Source organism: Canis lupus, chromosome 32 (assembly GCF_048164855.1).
Source record: "Canis lupus baileyi chromosome 32, mCanLup2.hap1, whole genome shotgun sequence".
Taxonomy (NCBI): Eukaryota; Metazoa; Chordata; class Mammalia; order Carnivora; family Canidae; genus Canis; species Canis lupus.
The window spans coordinates 26,037,277-26,060,783 of record NC_132869.1 but is presented as its reverse complement, the minus strand read 5'-3'; the positions used below and the strand labels follow the sequence as shown (position 1 = coordinate 26,060,783).

Below are 23,507 nucleotides of genomic sequence, written 5' to 3'. Positions count from 1 at the left end.
ACAAAAAATTTAGAACTAATAAGATATTATCAGTTGATCTATAATGCCTAGATACAAAGAGAAGGCTGTTACAGTATTGTTCATTGAGGAATGATTTGGAGGAAAGAGAACATCTCTGATGACATACCAAAACAAGTTAGTTTCATGAGGAAGGGAGATGGCCCTAAGCCAGCTGGTAGGAACAAGATCCTAGACCCACCAAGTAATGCCTCAAGCTCGCAGACAAACCACTGGGAACCAAGAATATGTCTGCTTCCTCTCTAAAAGGCTGTATAAATTCTCGGTTAGAGTATAAATTCTTAAAAAGTATTTCTCTTATCATTCTCAAAGATGAGGCCTGAATCATTTAAATTCTTCTTTCAACATCTTTCCGGCGGGTGTCTCTTCAAACTCCTGCTCAAAGACCAAAACAGAGAGCTACAATATATTGGACTGTGGTCCTGTTTTTCCTCAAATAAATGCCACTTGTACCTCACTTTAAGCATTAAATCCAATGCGTATTTTCATACGTGTGCTCAATGCTATCGACAGAGAGTCCCTACAATTAAGAGACATAGGTTGTCCATCTCAGGTGAGAAAAGGTCCTTTTATCCTCTTCTGGTTTCTCACAATTTACATTTTATTTTAAAAGTCCTTTATTTAGTAACCACATGTTTTTAACATTGCAATGAAACCAATACAGGCTGCTCTTTATCTAGGTTAGCTGTGGGCAGATACCCCTGGGGCAAAAATCCTGCCTGCTGTAACAGAAAGCTCATTTATGCCCCATCCTCCGCTACCCTGCTTGGGTATCTCAGAGCCATCTTTCCTCCCTTTACCCTCTAGATCATGGGCTCAAACTTCGATTCGTCTCTCATCTCTGATTACTCCCAGCCCCCCCCCCACTTCCTGTCCACACCACCTCCAAACCCCTCATCCACCACTTGCCATCCTTCGTCCCTCCCACCTCCACTGCACCTCACCACACCCATCACACTTCCAACTAACACTTGTCCTTCCTGTTTCTTTCTTTAAAAAAAAAAAAAAAAGGTTTTATTTATTTATTCATGAGAGATACACAGAGAGGCAGAGAGGCAGAGACACAGCCAGAGGGAGAAGAAGGCTCCCTGTGGGGAGCCCGATATGAGACTCGATCCCAGGACCCCAGGATCATGACCTGAGCCAAAGGCAGATGCTCAACCACTGAGCCACTCAGGTGCCCCCTCCTGCCTGTTTCTAATGCTGATCCTACCCCCTCCCCCCAGTTCTCTCCCTTCTAGCTCCTATCCTTCCTCTTCCTCCTCTCCTCTGGCTTGCTGTGTTTTTCAGTCCCATCCTCCACACACTCCCATCTTGACCCAGCTGCCTTCCCCAGGGATACATGTGTAATTTACAGAGTATTTATTTGTTGGCTGCATAAAAGTGCTGGCCAGTGTACCAGCAAAAGCATTGACCAGGAACCAAAAACTATATGCTGGAACCATCTCTAACCAGGTCATGCCACCTTCCTAGAGGTCTGGGGCAAGCAGAACAGCTGGCCATCTATGGTGCTTTGTAGCCCTTGACAGGAAATACTTATATTCCAATTTCAGAGAGCAATAGTGAGACCCCACAGTGTACCTAACAGTCATTTAGCTCTCCAACAACTGAGTCTACCTTTGGATCACCATGCATTTGCTAGTAGCTTAAGCTTATCTAAGACTTAACCAGAACTTTTAATCCAGCTTTCTTTATTGCTCTGAGGTTGCTTTTATTTCCAGGAAAGGTGAGAGCAAATTCTACAGTGAGAGCTCCTGCCCCCACCCCCCACCCCCAAATAAAGTGCCTCTAGAAGCAGCAGTGCAGTTGACTTTATACTAGGAAGTTCACTCCTTTTAAACTTCACCTAGCACCAGCGGTAATAGATTCAGACCTGCTCAAGAAAAAGGGCTTTGAATTTAAAATAAAGGGTATAGGGGATCCCTGGGTGGCTCAGTGGTTTAGCGCCTGCCTTTGGCCCAGGGCGTGATTCTGGAGTCCTGGGATCGAGTCCCGCATCGAGCTCCCTGCATGGAGCCTGCTTCTCCCTCTGCCTGTGTCTGCCTCTTTCTCTCTGTGTGTGTGTGTGTCTCTCATTAATAAATAAATAAAATCTTTAAAAAAAAATAACATAACATAACATAACATAACATATAAAATAAAATAAAATAAAATAAAATAAAATAAAATAAAATAAAATAAAATAAAATAAAATAAAATAAAATAAATAAAATAAAAGGATACATATGGAGTAGGCTGTTGGGGAACATCTCCACCTGCCTTACCCACCAAATGTTGTTCTACGGCCTCTCCTACAGGGCTTCCCCCTCAGTGTGGCTCTTGTTCTCTACCACGATGAGTGGCTCCACATGAAGCCAGGCCCCCCCGACCTGGGATGACATCTTTATCCCACGTAGGCTATGAATATGGTGAGCTAACAGTTGCCCACTGCTGGATGCAAACAGGACCGACGGAGATGAATGTCCAGTGTGAATGCGGAGACGGAATTAACCTCTCAACAAGAAGTTATTCCTGTGTCACATTATCCTGTTCGTTCACTGCCAGGTCAGGCTCTGACTCATTTCTACCAGAGTTTTCTCAAGGTCAACATCAGTGGCTGCACCGAGGTACAGTAAATTATTAACCCCGGTTCTCCACAGGGCCCAAATCAGCCACAGAGTTCACCACCTGCCAGCCACGTGTTCTCCCCAGTTCAGCAGCGGGAAGTTCACGGTACACAGCACACGAGTCTGCATCTGCCTGGAAGGGTCACTGAGACAGATACGGGGAAGGGCGGTGAGCTGGGGCCATAAGGGAAACTGCCCGTAACAGGATGGAGAGAAGGAAGCTGAGCAGGCAAGGCAGGCGCCTGGCAGCCTGGAGTCTCAAGAAACCAAGTCTCAAAGAAGCAGTGGGAATCTTCTTCTCACACAAGGTCATGGGCTGAGAGATGTAGAAGAAAAATATCTGACCAGGCAGAGAAGACCCTGCAGAGCAGAGAGCATGTGGGATTCAAATGGGCTTGGCATGCATATTTATAAACCCAACTGGCTCAAAAGACTTCCCCATACGGACTCTGTAGGACGACCTCCATGCCTGTTTTCCAGAGCTTCTTCTTAATGCCTTGGCTCTTGCTCCAAAGCCATGAAGAACTTTGTGCTTTCCAACTAAATTTGCGGGCAGCAGAGGCTTCCCTGCACAGTCACCTCTAGCCAATGCCTCTCCCGGTGCAGGACAGACCTCTTTGGGCTCTGAGACAATTCTGAGATGGTAAAGGCAAAGTTTTCACAGCCTCCTATGCCACGTCTGCCCAAATACTTTCAGATCCATCTCAATGCCACCTCTTGGCTCTGTCATTTATTTGCTTGAGTTTTATCCCCAATCTTGTTCCAAAAAGTCTCTGAAGCACATCCAGCCCCTTTTTCTAACTATAAGTGGACTCAGAGTTTCCCTAAATCCAGACGCAGCCAGCATTTCTTCTCTCTGGACCACACACTTGAGAAACATGTGCAGAAATTTAACAAAATTTTTTAACAAAAAGAAAGAAAATGAGAAGTGTTAAAAGGAGAAATATGTGTGCTTGGCCATATTTTCCCCTTCGTCTGTAAGTCCCCAAGGATAAGGCCCATCCGAGACTCTGGAATTTCCTAGGAAAGGAACCAACCTCTCCCCTGTCCCTTCTCCCACCCAACTCCTACTCAAGGCTAAGAAAACAACATTACTTTAGTCATTACTGCAAAAAACTGCTGGAATCACGCTGTGGAATGAACATTTTGCCCTTTATTTTGTCTCTCATGAAACCAACCTCACAATGCCGGCTCAAACAAGTTCTGTTCCCTAGTGATCACTGGGGCAGGAGGAGTTTTCCATTACATCTGCCTCTGACTTGTGTTCACACACATTTCCAGAATCCGAATGTGTGGTCACCATGAACACATCACTTAATCTGTAGTTCGGAACTCACCAAACCACATCTAATCACTGCAGAGGACACCTACTACTCCGACAGCTTTCCTGCAATCCATCTGCCACCAACAATATGCCTCAGTCCGTTCACATCAAATATAGAAAGCACTCAGAAATACTGATGATTGGGGAACCCTGGGTGGCGCAGCGGTTTAGCGCCTGCCTTTGGCCCAGGGCGCGATCCTGGAGACCCAGGATCGAGTCCCACGTCGGGCTCCCGGTGCATGGAGCCTGCTTCTCCCTCTGCCTGTGTCTCTGCCTCTCTCTCTCTCTCTCTCTCACTGTGTGCCTATCATAAATAAATAAATAAATACATACATACATACATACATACATACATACATAAATAAATAAAATTTAAAAAAATATATATTGTTGATTGGATGCCTGAGTGGCTCAGCGGTTGAGTGTCTGCCTTTGGCTCAGAGCGTGATCCCAGGATCCTGGGATCGAGTCCCACATCGGGCTCCCTGCGTGGAGCCTGCTTCTCCCTCTGCCTGTGTCTCTGCCTCTCTCTCCATGTCTCTCATGAATAAATAAATAAAACCTTTAAAAATATATATATAATTTGTTGAGGGGCACCTGAGTAGCTCGGTGGTTGAACGTCTGCCTTTGGCTCAGGGAGTGATCCTGGAGTCCCGGGATCAAGTCCCACATCAGGCTCCTTTGGGGAGCCTGCTTCTCCCTCTGCCTATGTGTCTCTTATGAATAAATAAATTAAAAATATTTTTAAAAATTTTTGTTGAATAAGTACATGAACACACACACACAAAGAAATCTATTAACTACGTAGGGTAAGACTATGGAGGATGCAACAATAAGGGAAAGGACTATCCCTAAAATCTCAGGAGAGAACAACCCCGAAATGTCCCATGCTGCAGCTTATGAAGTTCTCTCTGTCTGAAATGCCCTTTCCCACCCGTAGGTCACCTCACTAACTCTCACTGCTCCTAAGACTTAATCCACACCTTATTCCCTCTTAGGGAATTCCCTTTTCCTGGCTCGCCTACATGGAGCAAAGTCATCCCTTTTGTATTTCTCCTTTAAATGATGCTGGATGCCATCACTACACCTGATGCTTCACGAGCTGAGTGAATAAAAAGCTTTCGGCAAAGCAAAACAATAAATGCTCCAGGAGGGGCAGAGGCTCTGGGGATCTCAAAGAGAAAGGGCAGCAGCTACTACACCACATGAGGAGGACATATGGGCTCAGCCCTATGGGACGGCCAAGTTCTTTCTGGCAGAGACAGGGGGCTCAGGGTGGGAAGGGCATTGAAGACAGGCAGCTACCATGAGCAGAGAGAGAGGAAAGATGCCGGGGGGGCGGGGGAGGGGTGCCGGGAAGACACAGGAAAGTCCAGGAGGAGGACATCAGAAAGCAAACCAGGAAAAGACAGACTGAGGCCAGAATAACAACGCCTGTTAGTATTACTTTTCCCAACAGAGAGAGGAGGATTCTGGGGATTAAAGATGCAGATGTGGTGTGCCAAAGGATGCAGTCATTGCTCACCACCTATGCGTAAGGTCACACAGCAGTCATCTGTGTAAAAAGAAAAGAATATATACATGCATGTGCACGCACACACACATACACTTGTACACACAGATTCCAGTTTCTCAACAGTAATACATGTTGGGGAGGGGTGTCCCGTGCAATGTAGCATGATTAGCAGCATCCTTGGCCTCTACCCACTGAATGCCGGTAGCATTGCCCTGGTTGGGACCACCAAAAATGTCTCCAGACACTGTCAAACATCCCCCAGGCCAAGTGGGCAGAACCACACCTAAGCTAAGAACCACGAACGCAGATCACCTCCCAAAGGGGTAAGGAGTTACAAGGACTGGGAGAAAAACCGAGAGTATTTTGGTGACTGGTGCACAGAAATTAAATCTTAAAAAAAAAAAAAAAACTCATATGCAATATGGGCAGCCGGGGTGGCTCATCGGTTTGCGCCCCCTTCAGCCCAGGGTGTGATCCTGGAGTCCCAGGATCGAGTCCCACGTCTGGCTCACTCCATGGAGCCTGCTTCTCCCTCCACCTGTGTCTCTGTCTCTCTCTCTCTCTCTCTCTGTGTGTGTGTGTCGCTCATGAATAAATAAATAAAATCTTAAAAAAAAAAATCATGTGCAATATTACTCTACAAAATAAAATACAAAAAAATAATAAACAAGATAAAATACAGTACCCCCAAAAAGGATCTCCCTGCCAGTTAGCAGTGGAGACCAGGGCCACATCTCTACTCTGTCTACTACACCATGCTGGCCAAACTGGAAGGGATGGCAAAGCAAAGGCCCAGAGACAGCAAGCATGGCCGTAGTTGGGGTAGGAAGAAACACATTTTGTGGAGGGAACAGGGACTTTTTAAAAAGATTATTTATTTATTCATTCATTCATTCATTCATTCATTCATTCATTCATTCATTTGACACAGAGAGAGAATGAGCATGAGTAGGGGGAGCAGCAGGCAGAGGGAGAGGGAGAAGCAGGCTCTCCACTGAGCAGGGAGCCCCATGTGGGGCTCGATCCCAGGACTCTGGGATCATGACTGAGCCAAAGGCAGATGGCTTAACCAACTGAGCCACCCAGGAGCCCCAGGAAGAGGGATTCTTTAGTGTGACTGGGGCTGGGTTCATCACAGAAAAGAATGAGGACCAGGGCTGAAAAGGCAGATGAGAGGTAGCTTGTATAGGACTCTGTATCCAGATGGAAGCAACGGAAGGCTAGGAGGGAAGGCCCAGCTGTAGGGTAGCCCACCTGTAGCAGCAGGCAGAGGTGTGGAGGGGCCACATCAGGAAGGAAAACAGAAGAGCATTGCCCAAAGCATCTATGCTGAAGACATCAAGGCCTTAACTAGGGCAGCAGCCCTGGGAAAGGAGATGGGCCATCAGAAGTGAGGCCACGGACACAGAGGCCACAGCCTCCAGCAGTAGATGGAAAGTGAAGGACGAGGCAGAGACAGAGACCCCTATGACAAAGATTAATAAACATGCATCACTAAACTCCGGGGTTCCTCTTGGTCCACCTAGTGGAAGCACAGATTGGTACCCCATTTCATTGTACACAGGATAAATTCAAATGGTATGAAAGGTTTTATACACTTTTTTTCTAAGATTTTATTTATTTATTCATGAAGAAACACAGGCAGAGGGAGAAGCAGGCTCCCTGTGAGGAGCCTGATACAGGACTCGATCCCAGGACCCCAGGATCACGACCTGAGCCAAAGGCAGATGCTCAACCACTGAGCCACCCAGACACTCCTATATACTATTTTTAAAGAGTTTTCCTCTTACCCCATCCACCTACTTGTCCCCAAAGGCAACCACCATTTATCACTTTGTATCCTTCCTGAGATGGTCTATTTGTGCACAAGCATATATGCATGTGTATTCATTTTGGGCTTGTTTTTATTAACACAAATGGTATCCATTTACAATAAAGGAAATAAAAACAAGGACCAGGAAACTTCTATGAAGTCCATAGCAGAGCCAGATTTAGAACCCTGACTTCTCCTTAAGCTGTTATTCTGTTTTGCCTTTGAACATTCTGATTCATTCACACAGAGACAACTTATCAAGCGCTCTGCAAAGTATCAGAGATATAAAGGATAAGATGGTCCATCCTTCAAGATAAGGAGAATGACATATCACCTAACAGCAAAACAAGAATTAGACCAGCATTGTGGCAGGATGCAGTAGTCCTGCTGGAGTCAGTGGCTATTAGGAAATGCAACATATGGCAGCCCGGGTGGCTCAGCGGTTTAGTGCCGCCTTCAGCCCAGGGCCTGATCCTGGAGACCCAGGATCGAGTCCCACGTCGGGCTCCCTGCATGGAGCCTGCCTTCTCTCTGCCTCTCTGTGTCTCTCATGAATAAATAAATACAATCTTTAAAAAAAAATACAATCTTTAAAAAAAAAAAAAAAAGGAAATGCAACATAGAAGAGATGGCTCTTATCAAACTGTGGCATTGAGTATCCATTACTATATACCAAATTGTCCCCAAACTCAATAGCCTAAAATAACACTAACCATTTATTTTTATTTATTTATTTATTTTTACACTAACCATTTATTATCTCACAGAGCTTCTAAAGGTAAGGAATCTAGAAGTGACTTAGTTGGGTAGTTCTGGCTCACTTTCTCTGATGAATTGTAGTCAAGACGCTAGTCAAGATTGCAGTCACCTGAAGGCTTGAGTGGGGCTGGATCAGTGAGGATCCAGATACAAGACGGCGCACTCACATGGCTGTTAACAGGAGGCCTCGGTTCCTTACCACAAGGGACTTTCCACAGGCTGCCTGTGGGCAGCTGGCTTCCCCCAGAGCAAGTGGTTCAAGAGGAAGCAAGAGGAAGCAAGGAAGAAGCTACAGTGTCTTTTATGATCTAGCCTTGGAAGTCATACTCTACCAATTCCTACTGGTGACCCAGATCAGCCCCATTCAACATGGGAAGGGACTACAAAAGAGCAAGGGTACCAGGAAGCATAGATCACTGGGAACCGTCTCAGAGGCTGGCTACCACAAATGCCTCCTATATCCCAATTTGTTTTGACGTTGTACATATTTGCTTCCACACTGTTCCTTTCCTTATCTAATAGACTTAAAGCTTATGACATGTTCCATTTTCTGCTTAATGTGATCAAAAATTGTGCCAGATTTTTCCACCAAGTAGAAATCTACTTAATGATCTTGGCAAGTCTTTAGAAAAATATTCATCAGTCAGAGTTTAGAGGGTCAGAGAGAATATAGAGATCAGGGAAAGTATAACACAGATTAAGTAGGATTTCTGGTAATAAAATTGAAGTGTTTTTCCTTTCAGATGTTAAAAATTTAACTATTTGCGATACTAGTGGCTGTGATGGTCCTGCCATTTTTTTTTTAAAGATTTTATTTATTTATTCATGAGAGACACAGAGACAGAGGCAGAGGGGAGGAGAAGCAGGCTCCATGCAAGGAGCCTGATGTGGGATTCGATCCCAGCACTCCGGGATCACACCCTGAGCCAAAGGCAGCAGACACTCAACCGCTGAGCCACCCAGGTGTCCTGGTTCTGCTCTTTAGAATAGCCCCTCCCAGTACACTGCCCAGTTCTGTGGGCTGACTGTATCCACACCTAACATCCAACTGGCTACTGGCCCTCAGCGAGTGGCTATACCACTCCTGTCTTGCTCACATACCTGAACTCTGGGCGGTGTCCGTGGATGGTTCAGAGATCTCAAAATATTCACCCATTTGGGGAGACTGGCAAGCATACCACTAGCTTTTCTCACTACTTCTCTAAATGCAGGAAGGCATTTCCAGCAGTGAGACATTATAACAACCTTAGCAGATAAGAAACAATAAGAACTTTCCTCCTACAAACCATACCATCAATGTAGCAAACTTTTCCCTTCATCTATAGTCCCTATCCACCCTCGGCCACTTGTTCATGGACACAGTTTACAAATCCAGGCAACCAGCACTTGGCAAAGAACAAAACCTCACCCCAAAAACGGAGCCCTCCATATCCTACTCCCTTCTCTTTCTGCCCTTCAGCAGAGAGAGGGGCAGGTAAGAACCCCATTAAATACGCAACTGGATTGCTAAAGAGACCTCAGAGAACTCGTGCCTCCATCTTAAGTAACAGCAAGGACAAACCATCCAGGGCATTCCATCCTACTTGTAAAGACCAGAGCAGACTTCTTCATAGAAACAATCTGCTCATAGAAAGAATCTGCTCATGTGTCTCTATCTCTGTCTCTGCCTCTACCTCTCTCTCTCTCTCTCACACACACACATACACATTTAAAAATCTTTCATGATTTCCACCGTGAAAAAGAACAAAATCCTCAGACACACAGGAATGCAAGAGCTAGTCCCGACTTGCCTCTCCACCTCCTCTAATACCAGACTTCCCATTGCCCTGCACAACCCAGCCTCACAGGCCTTCACTCAACATCTTGCACAGATCATGCTCCCTCCTGGCACCAAGCCCAATGCACATGCTCTTTCCACCTTCCTGGAATATTCTGGAAGGTTTTTAAGAATTCTAGTTATTTATCCTTCAGATGTCTACCATCATTCTCCTCAAGGAAGCTTCCCCGCTCTCCTCCATTTCAAGGCACTTATCACAGCTGAATCACACATTTATACATGTGATTAACTGAATAGTATCTGTCTCTCCCTTTTTGCCTGTTTTATTCTCACAGCCCAGCACAGTGCCTGACATAAATGAAATGCACAGTAGATATTTGCTGAATTAACTAAGGACTATGAGTGAACTCATTATTGATGGAGATTCCAAAAACTGTATCAACAATCCATTCCCAAGGTTAGGAATTGATGCTAACATCAAATCTCCTGAATTATTTAAGCCTCATTCGCTCGTCATTCCTCAGGACAGTTGGGAAATGGACAAGGGCTCTCCATTCTCCTCCCAACCAACCAAAGCCTGTATCAGACAAGGCAGGGACAGCATGATTTATAGATCATGCTGCTCCATCACTCTTCCCAAGGCCAGGACAAGAGTTTTTGCCTCCTCCCCCACCCCATTAAGTTTCAACACTCTCTCTTCACACTGCATGTGAATTCACTGTGATTTTCTGGGTCATCTGAGTGCTCTGGGTGTCCTGAAAGCCATGCTTCCACCACCCCTCCCCTTGGAGCTGCAGGAAAATGCCCTCCTCCTTAACCATACTCATGAAGCTTCAAGGTATCATCACTAAAACCTGGCCAACATCCTACCTATCCCTGTGTGAGGAATTTTCCTAATGGATCTCCATCGGTTCTTCCTCATGCACTGTGATGTTCTCCACAGAACAGCAGCAGCCAAATGCACTCATGATTCCTGAAAGGAGAGTTCCTTTAAAGCTGTGGGCGTAACCAGGAAACAGAGGTCCTCCTTGTACCTGTTTTATCTTATGAGGTCCTACCCTCTGGAAATCAAAACTGTAACTGGAATCTAATTGACTCTTTAAATAAATGAAATCTATTTTAACTCCTCCCCCAAGTCAATGTTCTTTCTTTGTCTTGCATTTAGGGGATTTAAATGTCCAGGATTTCTTATTGTTAACTCTAAGTTTACTTAAAAGAGTTGAGTACAAAGACAAGCAGGTTCAAGGGGTGCTAACGTCCAGAAACTCTTGCAGAAGTCCTGGGAAAAGGAAGTTATCTTCTTCATTTCTAATTCTTAAGTATTTGGTATGTAAAAGACACATAGGGTGTCAAGGTACAGAATGGATGTGCTACTTCTCTCCTGAATTTTGCCATCCAAAGCAGTAGTAGGAGAGCAGGGTGGTGCTGTCTCCCTGCGTGTGCCTCAACCACAACATCAAAGCTTCAATCATCATCTTATCTGCATGTCTTTCTTCTTCCAAGACTGTAAAAAATCTCCAAAGCTAGAGACTAAAGTGTGCCCATCTCTGAATCCTCATGACTGACACTGGTAAGACACACTCAAACATATGAGGAAAAAGAACAGCTGTCTCTGGGACTCTTACTCTGTCTTCTATGAACCACAGCAAGTGAATCTGGCAGCTCAGTTAAAGCACCAGGAGTGAAGTGTAGAGACATCCTGTTCACCACAGCTCCCTAAGAGGCTTATCAGGACCCATGCACTTGGGATCTGAGTTGCAGCAGGGAGGGGGCACATCCAGGGCTTAGATGATGGGTCCCAAACAAACATCCTAGGACATACTGAGTTATTTTTTAATCAATATAGAAAGTAAAAGAGCAATGCAATTATTATAAGAGTTATTTCTGGAAGAAAAAAAATTAGAAGAAAAATGAAAGGAGACTTTGTTGAACCTTGAACCATCCTCATTTTACTTTTGCCAATGGAAAGTTCTAGGCTACCCCTGGCACACTTGAGTCAGTGGAAATGAGATACTTCCCTTTACCTGGGCACGTGCAACCCTGCCACTTCTCTCATTCTCAACAGTGGTCATGCAGAGTAAGTGAATTATTTGAAGTTGGAAAGTTGAGGAAATAAGAATTTTTTTTACAGGTTCCTTCACTACCCCAGCTCCCATGGAGAAAACAGAAATGAGATTTTTCCCTGAACTAGCCCTATCTTTAAGGGAGGCAATTCCACTGATTCTGAGATTAGCAGTGGTTTTACCATTTGACCCTCTGCTGACTTTTTCCTTTTAAAAAAACACTTCAGGGGATCCCTGGGTGGCTCAGAGGTTTGGTGCCTGCCTTCGGCCTGGGGCATGATCCTGGAGTCCCAGGATCGAGTCCCACGTCAAGCTCCCTGCGTGGAGTCTGCTTCTCCCTCTGCCATGTCTCTGCCTCTCTCTCTCTCTCTCTCTCTCTCTCTCTCTCTCTTTCTCTCTCTCTCTCTCTGGGTCTCTCCTGAATAAATAAATTAAATCTTTAAAAAAAGGAAAAGAAAAAAATAGTTCACAGATTGGTAGGAAAGAGGGAAGGAAAATCTAGAAATGACAAGGGAAAGGAACACTGAAACACATCTTTATTTTCAGAAGATGGAGTGATATTACCAAATTGTTCAGTGAAACAACACGAAGCCATAATGTGAGGACAGCTCTGGAGGTGAAAAAAGTTGCAATATTACTGAATTTGAATAAAACTTATACAAGTGTTATAGAATTTAAAACATGGACATCATGTTAGAATTTACACTACAGAATGAAATAAGATGAAAGCACAGAGGCTTATATATAAATATTTAATGCAAAAACAGGTTGCTTCTAGAAATTTCTCAAATATATCATTAATTAAGTCAAATGCAACACTCTTCCACTTGCTTTCCTGTTACTGGACTTGGGTATTTGTTTTCATGTCTCTGAGCTTTCATCCTCCTTCTCTTCCTCCTACCCTAAGCCATCACAGCCCACCAGGAGTGACCCCCACCCTTGTGGAGTGGCTTGCCACCCCACCCAACAGGCTGCCCTGCCTCTTGCCAACTGCTTCCCCTGGAATTTTCCTGCTCCCAGCAAGGCCTCCATACCAGAGGGAACACCTGGGGCTTAGCTCTGTCTCTTCTTTCTCCCTCACTTCAATCATGGCACCCCGTGGGGTCTCTCCTGCCAGTCCTACCTCTCCTGGCCACCATCCCTCAAACCCACACCTCTATCCTCCTCACTCCTTACTTCTAATCATTCTTCTACCTGCTAATCTCCCCTACCTACAGGTCACCGCTAGGAAAGCATGTTCCTATTAGGTCCCTACAACAAACACCAAGTGCTCCCTCACCAATTAAAAACCACTCATGTGGGATGCCTGGGTGACTTAGCAGTTGAGCATCTGCCTTTGGCCCAGGGTATGATCCCAGTCCCGGGATCGACTCCTGCATAGAGCTCCCTGTGAGGACCCTGCTTCACTTTCTGTCTATGTCTCTGCCTCTCTCTGTCTCTCTCATTAATAAATAAATAAAATCTTAAAAAAAAATACTCATGTATCATGGCATTATGATATTCAACAAGTCCTCACATCCATTTCTGCCTCGCCTTTTCTAAAGTCTTTTTGTATTCTTTTTAAAAAAAGTGTTACTTTGAAAAATTTTAAGCATTAGCAAAATTAGAAAACGTAGTATAATTGTCTCTTATCCATCATGGAGCTTTAATCCTTATCAACACATGGCTAATCTTGTTTCATCCACACCCCCATGTGCTTTCTCCCCCAAGTGGATAATTTTAAAGCAAATTCCAGATAGCCTACCATTTTACCTGTAAATACTTCTGTAAGTTTCTTTAAAAGATAAAAGACTATTATCACTCCTAAAACTTTTGCTTACTTTCTTTCTTAATATCCTTAAACATAGAGACAATGTTTAAATGTTCCCAATGATTCAAATATATTTCGTTTTTTACACTTGGTTTGTTTGAATTGGGATCCAAACATGGTCCACGTGTCAGATCTAGGACACTGCCTCTCAAAAGTCTCTTTTCACCTGTAATCATCTTAAGTTGTATCATTCCTCAAGGCTCCAGCCTAGACCCGTGTCTCATTTTCCCACCTACAAGGTGCTGAATATGCTGGACTCAGTCCCTCAAATGTTCTTGGCTTCCATGCTCAAATACCACTCATGTTCTACTATATATTGCCCCTCCCAAGCACCTCCTATAGCACTCCTATGTCCACTTCACTCCAGGCATTTACTCTTTCCTACTCTGTAGTCAGCTTGAGTGTTACTTCTCTTCTCCCCTTTTCAATCTTCTGGAAAGTACATTTATCTGATTTACCTTCATAACCTTCACAATACCTTGCCCTTGGCAACAGTTCAGTAAGTAAATTTATAAATGCTACGTTTACTAATAAAATGAAGAAGCAAGGAACGATGGCAAGAGTCTCCCACACACTTTACCCTCCCTGCAGTTCCCCTTTATCCACTCATGTAAGAAATATTTGTCACTTAACTGCCATATGTTGGGGCCATAAAATGGCCCAATGGCCCAAAAGTCATATTACGCAATACAAAAATAAAAGTGGCTCCTTTAACATCCTCAAAATACCTGTATTTTTAAGACAAATTAGTCCTTCAAGGGTCAATATTAACATTATCATACTGCTCACAGTACCATAATCTCAGACAAGATTTGGTCATTTTCACAATAAACAATTTTTTTTAAAGATTTCATTTATTCATGAGAGACACAGAGAGAGAGAGAGGCAGAGACACAGGCAGAGGGAGAAGCAGGCTCCACGCAGGGAGCCTGATATGGGACTCCAGGATCACGCCTCGGGCTGAAGGTAGCACTAAACCGCTAAGCCACCCAGGCTGCCCTAAACAATTTTAATTCATAAATGAGACCCCAAAATACTCTAATGTCTTAGGACTGCCAGGACTTAAAGGGCATCTCTCCTTTTTACCTATTCCTGTAATCCACAAACACTGACCACCTAGTAAATGCCAAGCATACTAGGGAGGCCAAGTGGAAAATGATGACAGTCCTGAGCATGACAGGGAAGATAAAACCTAGAACAAAATTTCCAGCATTCACAGGTCCCTGAAAAAATAAGGTCCAAGAAGCAACCAGGGAACTTCTTGGGGGAGCTGGAAATCTGAGCTGAGGCTACTCTCTGGAAAATCCGAAAACACTAGCCCATCTGCCCTTCTCTTTTGCACAAGGAGCTGCAGATTGGGAAGGGGTATGGATGAAAAGGAGAAGCTAACGCTGTGGACCAGCTTCATTTTTCTCCTAGACAGCAGTCATTCACATCCCCACTCACTGTCCATTTCTTCATTGGATCCTGGCCACTGCCACAAACCCAAGGATAGAGAGGACATTTCCTTTTCAAAACTAGAAAGAGTATAAAAGGACATAACACCAAAAACTATGTTATGAAATACAGTGTCAAGTCCTTTAGGGTCAGGTTTGATAGAATCCCCTTCTTTAACAGACAAAAAGTCCCTTCTTTATGGGAAGGGACTCAAGTAGCTCACCCAATGAGCAAGCCGCACTGGCTGGGAGGGAAAGATACGCTTCTTTCTGCCGCACGAGGATATCCCCCAAACCACGGCACTCGTGAATTCTCATCTGGGAAGCAGTCAACCTGTTCTTAAAAAGGTGTAGTAGCTGCTTGGATCTACGAAAACCACTTTTACAGAGTATCTATCTGGAATACCTGTAAAATGTTCTTAACAAAACTTGACGGCTTTCACCTAATGTTCCAGTAATTTACAACTTTTATTGCTCAATCTCAAGCCAGATGAAATACTTATTTGACAATGATAAGACAGGGGCAGTGGCGAAAATTAGAAAACCTGATGCCAGGGAGTTGGGATGCTTCCTAAGACTTACAAATGAAATAAAGTCTTTAATGCAACACAGTTCCTCAAAGAAACATCAGCTTCTCGTCCCTTGGGGTAAGTGGTGGGTGAGTCCTTCTCCTGGGGCAGGAAAAGGCTGAAGGCTAATGCACACACACATCTAAGAGAGACACTACCAAATTTAAAAAGTTACATGTAACTCACTCTCCTCCAAGTAGTTAACAGGATAATCTTAAAATTCTATTATAGAATACGCGTATATAAATCATTTAACAGGGATCCCTGGGTGGCGCAGCGGTTTGGCGCCTGCCTTTGGCCCAGGGCGCGATCCTGGAGACCCGGGATCGAATCCCATATCGGGCTCCCAGTGCATGGAGCCTGCTTCTCCCTCTGCCTGTGTCTCTGCCTCTCTCTCTCTCTCTGTGTGACCATCATAAATAAATAAAAATTTAAAAAAAAAAAAAAATAAATAAATAAATCATTTAACAAAAAGGCAGCATCTATCCACTAAACTGACACAATTCTTTCCATTATATAGGATTCCGTCACATTTGTTCAGCAACCACCTTCGGAAGCAAAAGCTAAGAGGTACAAAACCACAATCACAATGCTCTTTAAGAAACTGCAGGAAAACACAAAAGCAAGGTACAGAAATTCAGGGTCATAGCAGAGTTTCTTAAAAGACCTCCCACAACAGCATCAAAGAAAACCCAACAGGAACCACACAACAGGGACTGAAAACCCAGTCAAGGGGGGAATTTGTCCTCCACTTACTTTCACTCCTCAGACATTACACAGACTTAACTATGTGCCAGACACTGTGTTAAAACTCAAGAGACAAAGATCACACACTGTCAACCTGCAGATGGGTTGAGTTTGGTATATATCATTCTTCTCTTGCTAATTTAAAAGTCAGAAGATCTCACATCAACATCCAGAGATCTGGCTTCTTGTAAAAGAAAATTAAAAAATTAAGAGATTGCAACACGGGCCTAGGATTCCTTCACTGATGACTTTCAACTGCAGCAGAGAAGCAACTGACCCTACAGCAAAGGGCACACTTTCTAGTTTGCCACAGTCTCCACCGGGCCTTACTGTCACCCTGACACCACATCCAGAGTCCACTCACTTATGTCCTTGTCTGGGCCCTGAGATATTTGAGCTTGTCACTCGCACTCCAGGGGGACAAAAAGGATAAAAATGGCCCCTGTGCCTGAGAATCTGAGTCTAATGAAGTTGGTAGACATGGTGAATTACAATATGGTATGATACAAACTACAATAGAGGAATAACCAGGGAACAAGAGAAACCCTAAGAAAGGGTTCCAGTAACCCCACCAAGGGAAGTGGGGATATCTAGTCACCATCACAGGGGAGAGGACATCTGGGGAGAGTCTTGAGGGATAAGAAGAGGGTGGTCAGGCAGAAAAGGAGAGAAAGAAGAAGGGAAGTCCATTCACATGTGCACAGAGGTAAAAGGACTAAAGGAATATGGAGTTCTCTGGAGACAGGGTTAGTCAGGGAAAGGACATCTATTACCTACCATGCTAACAATTTTGAATTTACATCTGGAGCAATGGGGAGCCAAGAGAGCCTTTAAGCAGAGATTGTCATGATCAGATTTGTCCTTTCAGGGAAAGATGCTGACAGTACTATAGAATATGAGCTGGGGCAAAGTACCTTGCTGGCATGCACCCCTTGGGGTGCTAAGGTGAACCCATTTTTGTGTTAGTTTCCTGGTGCTGAGAAACCCCGTGTTCTCTGCCAGTGATCTACGTCTTGGGGAACTCACCTGTTACTTCTTTCACAGACTGGTATAAGACAATGAAGCTATCTTTCTTGAATTGGCATAATGAAAATGCTGCAAATTAACATATAACACCGACCTTAGAAAAGGTCAAAATGCAACAGACTAAACCTTTACAGATTATCTAGATTCCACTCACCTACCATGTTTCCCTTCCCCACTTACAGTGTCTGTGACCGGATCTAAAAGCTTCTAACAAAATATCTTGCATCCCAAGTGTGGCACAAGTTTAACTTTCCTTATATTCAAATCACTATATAAACATGCCCAAAACACCATCTGCAACTACCCTTCAATGACTAAACCATGTTAACTGGAGCTTTGATGCAAGGTCTAAAGGTGATGAATACATGGTAGGTTCAAAAGAGAATCATCTTACTCAGTAGCCTACTAGTATGTCCTTCATGAAACAATAGCACAGAAAAACCAAGAGCAAGAACACCAGGCTACTGCACAGAAAGATGAAAAAAACAGACATGTCCTCTCAAAGCAATAAAAATTAAATCAATTTCCATTTTCTCCCTCAAACTAAATCAAATCTCAAAAAAACAAAAACAACAACAACAACAAAAAACACTAAGGCAAATCAATGAGAAGAGCTTTAAAAACTGTCTCAGTTATAACTGCAAACAGACTATTTCCCAGGCTTTTTATTGTTATAACAAACAAAACCATCTTTCACTTCTTGTCATTTGCAATTACCATGCCATAATTGAAAATCAGTGAATCACTATGGAGCTTACAGGAGAGAGGGGGCCTCCTATCTCAGAGCTGTCGCTGTAATCATCACAGAATAAACCAACAATATTAAGAGATCTTTCCTCATCATCTTTAACCTGTGCATTGCAGAGACTCTTAAAAACTTTATGTTCTGTAATTCCTCTCATCCCCTAAAGATGGCATGATATTTCAGAGCATTTTCCCCTTTAAAACATTGCTTTTTTCTTCTTCAAAGGCAAAGATGGAAAAAAAAAAAAAAAAAAAAGGCCAAGATGAGGCCTGCACCAAAAGACCTCAACATAATTTTCAATCTATTTGCAGCAGCCAAGAATTCAATTAAGAGAAAAATTATCAGGGCGTCTGGGTGGCTCAGTTGGTTAAGAGTCTGCCTTCGGCTCAGGTCATGATCCCACGGTCCTGGGATCAAAGCCCATGGTCCTGGGATCAAAGCCCACATCAGGCTCCCTGCTGAGTACAAGAGTCTGCTTCTCCCTCTCCCTCTGCCTCTTCCCCATCTTGTGCTCTTTCTCGCTCTCTCGCTCTCTCTCTCTCAAATAAATAAATAAAATCTTAAAAAAGGAAAAATGTTCTTACAAGGGTTTGGGCAATTCAGCCTATTAACCCTTCACAGAACTCTGCTGAGAAAAGATCCTGAACTGTTTAACAGAAGGCTTCATGAGTCAAAAGGAATAGGCTAAGGCAGAGGCAGGTGCAGGGGCGAAGGATTCCAGAAATCTGAGTCCGGTCTGCCACCTTGCCCCATTAGTAGAGCCACACAATGCTCTTGGGCCCGGACCATTAGGCATACATGGAGGGGCCCAGCTCTCAGCTCTCTATTCCACAAGAGGCTCACTCATGAGCCTCTGAATCTCACCTCGAACAAAAGCATTACCCGCATCCTTAACAATTTGTGTTGTTATTTACAGACTCAAAGTGGTCAACAGCAGTACTGCTGAGCCCATTATTTGTGAACACCCTCTATTTTCCATGATCTCATGAAACCGAGTTCTTCTCTGTGATGAAAGACAACTGACAGCTGGTGTGAGTGAGGTGGTCTTGCCCCTTCACCTCTCCTCAAGCCAGACTCTCACGCCCCATGCCCACACGCCCTAGGGTCTGACCAGACCTGGCTCAGTGCCTCACCTTGGTTGCTTCTTCTACACTCTCCCTCAGGGCCTGCAGCTCGGCGTCATACTGCTCCTTCAGCTTGTCCATCTCCAGGTCGTGGCTGGACACCTCTTCCTTCAGGGCTCCCTTCAGGGCAGTCAGTTCACGCTCCCGCTTCCTCAAGAGGTCCTCCTGCTCCTCTTTGGCGATGAGCAGATCCTGAAGATCCTGTTTTGCCTGTAAGAGTTCCTAGAGAGAGGAAGCATGGAAGGAAGGGTAGGATTAACCATCTATCCCCTCCTGGTTGGGCTGCCCAGATGAACTGCCATACTCCCAAGCTGTCCTCTGACCCTTTCCTCCCCACACTACCCACCAGTTTAGACCATCTCCTCCTCTCCTCTTTCACTCCTCTGAGGCCATCATTCCTCTTGATTTGTCTGCCTTAGCTTTTCTGAGTTTAGTTTGAGGGGGCAAAAGGGAAACTGATTTCATCTTCACTGCTTTGAAGAATGGTCCGTCGCCCTTGCCATGGGCCACCACGCTGTTAGTGCTGTTGCTTCACTGGGGGCATGCCAACTGGCTGGCCTCACTTACTGCATACCACCCTTGGGACCCAGCATGTGGTCAAACCCTTAACCCACGCTCCTAGTACTGGGGCTGATGCTGCCATTCTCCTGTCTCACTCGCCCCTCAGAGCAGTGTGCAACACTCACATTCTCCCCTTGTGAACTGCCAAGAGCTCCTGAGGGAAGTCCCAAAACCGGAGCAACAAGTTCCACTACAAATAGCATTCCCTAAACCCAAGTGTGTATTGCCAAAAGCTCAGCATTCCTTTCACTTCGCCATCTTTGTCCCACATCCACTAAGCTCTCCTCAAGCCCGGGATGTGCTCACTTCACGTTGGCAGGACTCAGACACGGCCACTTCCCCTTCCTCTCCACCTGGCTGTTCTCCCACCCGCAGCCACTTCATGCACACATCCAGCTGCCCCTTGCCGGCCCGCTCCAACATCTGTGATCTTTTTTTCTGCCATTTTCCTCCCTTCCCTTCTCTTTGCTCGGATCTATGTTCCTTCCCTCAGGGAGCAAGAATCCACTGGGTCAAGGGCAAAACAAAAAACAAAACCAAACCCAAAAAAACAAACTTCTCCGTGACACTTTCTGAAAGTATAATTTCTGTCCACTGTGCTTCTTCACCACACAGTCACTCCTTAACCTCTTGCTATATGGCTTTGGATCCTATTGCACTACAACTGTCCTCTCCAAGGTCGTAGTGACCTCTTAATCACCAGATCCAGGCTTCTTCCAGTCCTTACTTTTCTAGACCCTTCTTTGATCCTCCCCACCTGTCTCCTTAAAATTCTCTTTTGCCTTGTAACTGAAAGACAGTACATGCTTCTGTTTTCTTCCCTCAGGCTGCTTTTTCTATGACAATCTTCTCTGGCTTTTCTCTCCCTCTTCCCAAAAGCTAAGATGATCCCCAAGAATGTAGCTCTGCATTCTTTCTTTTTTTGGCAAGTTCATCTATTTTTCCCTCTGACTATTAATTCTAAGCAAGGAACTCCCAAACCTTTACCTCTGACTCTTATCTGAATTCAGACCTGCACTTCCAGTGACCTGCCAGATATATCCATATGGATGTCCCACAGGCACCTCAGATTCAGTAGATTCATATTTTTCGGTGAATTCTTCATGTTCCTTCCTTTCCTCCTCCTTTGTTCATTATTCTTACAAACAGCACAACCTACTTGGGGGTTTGGAAGCATCCTTGACCTCTCTTGCTCTTGCCCATCACAACTAAAAAGTTAGTTCTGGAACATCTTAGATCCTTTCCTTCACATCCCTGGTTTAGGCTCTCCTGACACTCAACTGCTGCCTGCATCCAGTCACTCCCCTGTGGCTCCTATGACATTATCCATATGCATCCTCTGTCTCGAGTGCTCTTTTTCCCTCTCATTCCCGCCTCTCTTTGCCTTTCAGAAAATCTCCAGAGTCAGATACAGCAGGACCTCCTCCAAGAAGTCTTCCTTGAATCCCCCTCCTGATACTCATCTCACTTTAGCTGTACATCTCAGAGCATTTAATACTTTTACCCTTGCAGTCCATAGGGTTTTCTGTTTTCTTTCCTCCCCTGCTAGACCATCAGCCCCTTGAAAGGAGGATATAGATCTGATCATATAGTTTTGGTGCACTGGATCAACGTTATTGGGAATGTGTCTGTTTTGAATATAAATGAATTAACATGTGCAGTACAGCAGAAGTCGGGAGATAACCAGAATTCTAAATCAGTCTTTGTTTTCACTGGTGGCTTCTGAGTCAATACACTTCCTGTTTTCTTGGACTTCTGGGGAATCAGAGGAATGGCTGCCATCTGGGGAGCCAAGGCCTCAGAGATGGGAAAGTACTTGCCATTCAAGAAGTATGTCACTGATGAAGGGATGAAAATATAACTGGCAATGGAATCTCTTTCCCTTTCTCCGGGACATGCACATCCATTGAACCAGGGGAAGCTCTGCAGTCCCAGGGTAGAGCTGCACTGCTTAGACCAAGACTTGGCCCTTCCAGAATCTTGCTAGCAGGCAACTAATAAGTTCTGATGAAACGTCAAGAGATTCATCCAGGTAACTAGGGAAATTCTGGTTCTTCCAAAGCACCAAGCACAGAACACCTATGCAAATCTTATGAAAAGATAGCCTGTCCTGATATTTGTCAAAGGAGGACATCCTGGTGGAGATGCTGCTAACCCCTCCTTAAAGAGCACCAGAGACTCCCCATCACTATTGCTACTGGCTACCCCTGCAGGTCTTCCTGGGCTTTCTGCCAGCCTCTTCCTGAGAGTCCTTGTGATTCTAACCCCCATTTCCTGCTCTTATTCTCACACATTTCTCAGTTGTTTTGATGATAAGGCAGTTCCTCTCCCCACACTAATCTTTTCCAGGATATATCTGTGTTTTGTGCTGCCTTTTGTGTACTGCCACCGATGCATGTCAAGAACCTAGGTTTTTATGGTCCGTCTGACACCAACGTGCCGTTATCCGTGGCTGCGGCCATTGCCTAAGTGGTCTATGTTGTACAAATCCAATCAGATTACACTTCACCGTATCACCTCAAAGCACTTGGAAGTTTTCCAGGGTAGAGACTGAGGAGGACAAGAGATTTCAAAAACTTTACTTCATCACCTCAGTAGCCTTATTGCCAATCATCTCAAGCCAAAGAAAGGAGAAAAAATATATATATTTAAAAACATAAGTAAATATCCATCAGAGATGAGCACACGTCTCTGCAGACACCAACCAAAGGAAACAAAGGGAGGCTGTGGCCAACTGGAATCAGCACCTTCAAAACCTATATGCATCCAGGCTAGCTGCATATAAAAAAGTATCCAGGAGATAGAAACCTAGGCAGTGTGTATGTATGTGGGCAGGGAGAAGCTACAAATTTGACTATGCTTGATACTTAGCATGTAAGAAGACCTGTGCTAAGCATTTCCAAAAATCCCAGGAGATGAATATTCAAAAATAATATTATCCTCATTCACAAATTGGAAAAAAAAACAAACAAGCATAGAGGTCTGTGACACTAACATCCTTACGATCACACAGCTTATGCGTGCAAGACTGGGATACTGGCTGGATGCCACTGCCCCTGCTCTTTATCATACTGCCTCTGTGGGCCTGATGACAAGCCTACATACCCAAGAGGAGCTGAGGAGCAAACAACTATACCATGTTCAGTCTCTTAGATGCAAACGCAACCAAACACTGTATTTGGCTGGAAGAGCCTGTGAGAAGGTCCACCTCTAAAAGAAAAAAAGAGATGTACTGAAAAGGAAAGTAGGGAACCTGAAAGAAAAAGAAAGTACACTCTGGGACCTAGCTGTTAGTAGTAGCAGCAAGGGGCAGTCCTGACAGCAGGTACACTGACCCGCACACACCAGAATATCCGAGGCAGCAATTTACTTGCTTATAGAGGGCCTTATTTCACACACCACCTATTCACAGGTATTCCATGTCAAACTGAGAAAAATGCTGATCTCTTCTGTGTACATGTTTCCCGGAAGTTCTATAGAGTCTCTATCTGTGGCCCACACTCATTGAAAGGATGCATAAAAGGTTTCATATCAAAATTGTAGTTGATAGGGAATTATATAATTTTTCCCCCAGAAGAATGGCCTAGAAAGCAGATCACAGCTGATGAAACAC

General features: G+C 44.5%; 1 protein-coding gene across 6 annotated transcripts in view; it reads right to left on the bottom strand.

Annotated features, from left to right (window-relative positions):
* The window catches only part of CGNL1 (cingulin like 1), a 186,327-nt gene that overhangs the window by 65,036 nt on the left and 97,784 nt on the right, over positions 1-23,507 (bottom strand). For all 6 annotated transcript variants that reach the window (XM_072808786.1, XM_072808788.1, XM_072808785.1 and 3 more), the window contains one exon: positions 19,343-19,555. In XM_072808786.1, the coding sequence (XP_072664887.1) occupies positions 19,343-19,555 (213 nt within the window). The remainder of the gene's footprint in view (positions 1-19,342; positions 19,556-23,507) is intronic.